The following is a 2,492-nucleotide window of genomic DNA, read 5'->3' on the forward strand; positions in this document are numbered from 1 at the left end:
ATAAAGAGGTTTTCAAACTATTCAGGCAAAACTTACAAACTTATTTTAACTAAAACTTAGGAGCAGTTTTTTCTGCTTTGGGGAGCCTGCTCTAGCTTGGGCTCCCATAATCCCAGAGCAGTTTTGGTCAGTGAGTCCTGTGGTGGTACCAAGGCAGCCCTCCATCCAGGATCCTTGTTTTGGGGCTGCAGAGGTATTTTTCCTGAGGGCTCCTCTCCCAGGTTCTCAGGCCCTGCTCTTCCTGGGAAAGATAATGGTAAGGAACAGCCTGGTGCTCCACCTCACCCGCTGCATGTGGGCCCAGCTGTGCAGGTCTCATTTGCCATAGGTCGATTTGAAGTTCTTTTGATTCTGGGGAAGGTAGGATATTTTTTTTTTTTGCCAAACCTCTATTTTGTATTATGTTTGGTTCAGGTGATCAAGCACACAACTAAACTACAGGAAGGCCATTACCAGTTTTCTGTTTTCTTTAACAGAGTTGGTGTGGACCTGGATGAAGATCTGAAGGAGGAGCCCTCCTCACACCAGGTAAGTCCAAGAAGCCAAAACAGAATATAGAATTAAGAGATGTTCTGTTCCTTAGAATGTTCCATGCTTGCCCAGCATGTTGCCAAGAAGTTGTTCTAAAGGGAGCTGCCTCTGCAGATAAAATTAATCAGATGACTATAAACCGACCCCTAGGATTCAGGGGTCAATAAGCTCTGCATATCTTTTGGAGTGCTTAGACTTCATATACACTTGTGCCCTCTGTGTGGCAGCAGGAAGCCTGGAAACTGCAGGGTAGGAGCAAGAACGTGGCTCTTGGAATCAGGCAGCCTGTAGTTCAAATCCCTGCTGAGCAACTTGCTAGCTAAGTAATTTCAGTGAAATATACTCAATGCAAGCCCAATGCATGTTGGACATCCAACAAATAGACTTGTTTCTGTTGATGCCTTCTCATTCATTAGGTCAAGGTGTACAGAAATATTGAAAATTTGCAAAAGCACAGGAGAACTGTCTAGGTGAGCCATTCCTGACTTAGCTAAGCAACCATTACCTGCAGAGACCTTAATATCCTTAGGTAAAACTTTTCAGAACAATCTGTTGTTTGCTCCAGTAAGGGAAGTCTATTCTCCAAGCTCTGGACTTGGACCTGACATCAGAGAGAATATATCATTGCAGTTTTGCATTAGTCATCTTTAACTCAGTACTTGAACAATTGTGTAGAAATGTTGCACCTTTTGCTGAAATTGCAAGATAGATATGATCAACCAGCATAGTAAATAAGTGATATCACTTTAAGAATTGTGTATGATCATATCTGAACTTGAAGAAGACCCATCTCTTTTATTTTATGGCTTTTCTGCATAGTACCATCACTGCAGGCATGACTGCTAGTGCTGCTGCTTTGGGTTCACATAGATATAAGGATGGAAGGACCCTGTGCTCTACAAGAAAGGACTGGAAAATTATATTAGTGCTGATCCTGGCTCACATGTTCATTAATATGCTCCATAGCCAGCTCATGCTGTTTTCAGACACTTCTTTGCCCAGAAACACAGACAAGGGCAGGACAGCTCGGTGACCGCAAAGGAGCTCAGAACCCATCTCCTTATACTGGTGGGCTATCAGAAGCAGTTAGTAAGGTCCGTGATAGATGATTTGACAAAGCATTTTCATCTCATATAGGTCAACTAATCCATTCTACTTTCAAGTAAAATTTTCATCTAAATTTTACCCTACTCATATCTTCTTTTTAAAAGAAAGGAGAAAGAGTAAGGAAATTCATCAAAGGAATTCTTTATCTTCCTCTAACTGCCTAATATTTTATAATCACATGTAATTATTGGTAAGATTACCTACTAGCCTAACTCTTTCCTTTTACAATTTAAATGTATTTTATTTTAGCTCATTCACACAATTGTTAATTTAGTAATAACTCTTATCTAAAGATACTTAAACCAGTAGAAAACTTTTCTTATTGTTGTATGTGGTACTTGATAGTTTTTTATATCTTTGAATAGAGTTGTCCTGTGTGTGAATACGAATAATACTAATGTCTACTTCTCCAGGTTGTTATGACAATTAAGTGAAATTGTATCTATAAAGCTACCTAACAATTATATTAGTGAAACCCATCTTCTCTTAGGAAGGATTTGAATCAGCTTACAATCTACACTAATAAAAGAGAAACATGGTAATTAGCGTACGACCGCTACCCTTTTCATTGGCTAATTAGTGAGTATATGCAAATTAACTGTCAGCCAAGATGGCGGCCGGCAGCCAGGCACTGAAGCCAGCACGAGGCTTGCTTGCTGCAGACTCCAATGTTCCTCGCCTAACTTGCCAGCCTCTCAGTTGCAACTCTAAGCAACTATATACTATGTTGCAAATAAGAAGCTAAACAAAACCCCAGAAAAGGGCTTCCATTCAGCCGCAACATTGTATCTATGTTTTCAGCAGCGAGGCCTCAGAGCTAAAGCTGGCCCAGAATAAAAAAAAAAAAGAGAAGA

The 2,492-nt window shown here is 40.3% G+C and overlaps 1 protein-coding gene across 1 annotated transcript in view; it reads left to right on the forward strand.

Annotated features, from left to right (window-relative positions):
* Positions 1–414: 414 nt before the first annotated feature.
* The window catches only part of LOC106725412 (sodium/hydrogen exchanger 9-like), a gene marked incomplete at its 5' end in the record, with an annotated part of 126,894 nt that continues 124,816 nt past the window's right edge, over positions 415–2,492 (forward strand). The window contains one exon of the mRNA XM_014536439.1: positions 415–528. Within this exon, the coding sequence (XP_014391925.1) occupies positions 415–528 (114 nt within the window). The remainder of the gene's footprint in view (positions 529–2,492) is intronic.

This window comes from Myotis brandtii, unplaced genomic scaffold, assembly GCF_000412655.1.
Source record: "Myotis brandtii unplaced genomic scaffold, ASM41265v1 scaffold1616, whole genome shotgun sequence".
In the NCBI taxonomy this organism is placed as follows: Eukaryota; Metazoa; Chordata; class Mammalia; order Chiroptera; family Vespertilionidae; genus Myotis; species Myotis brandtii.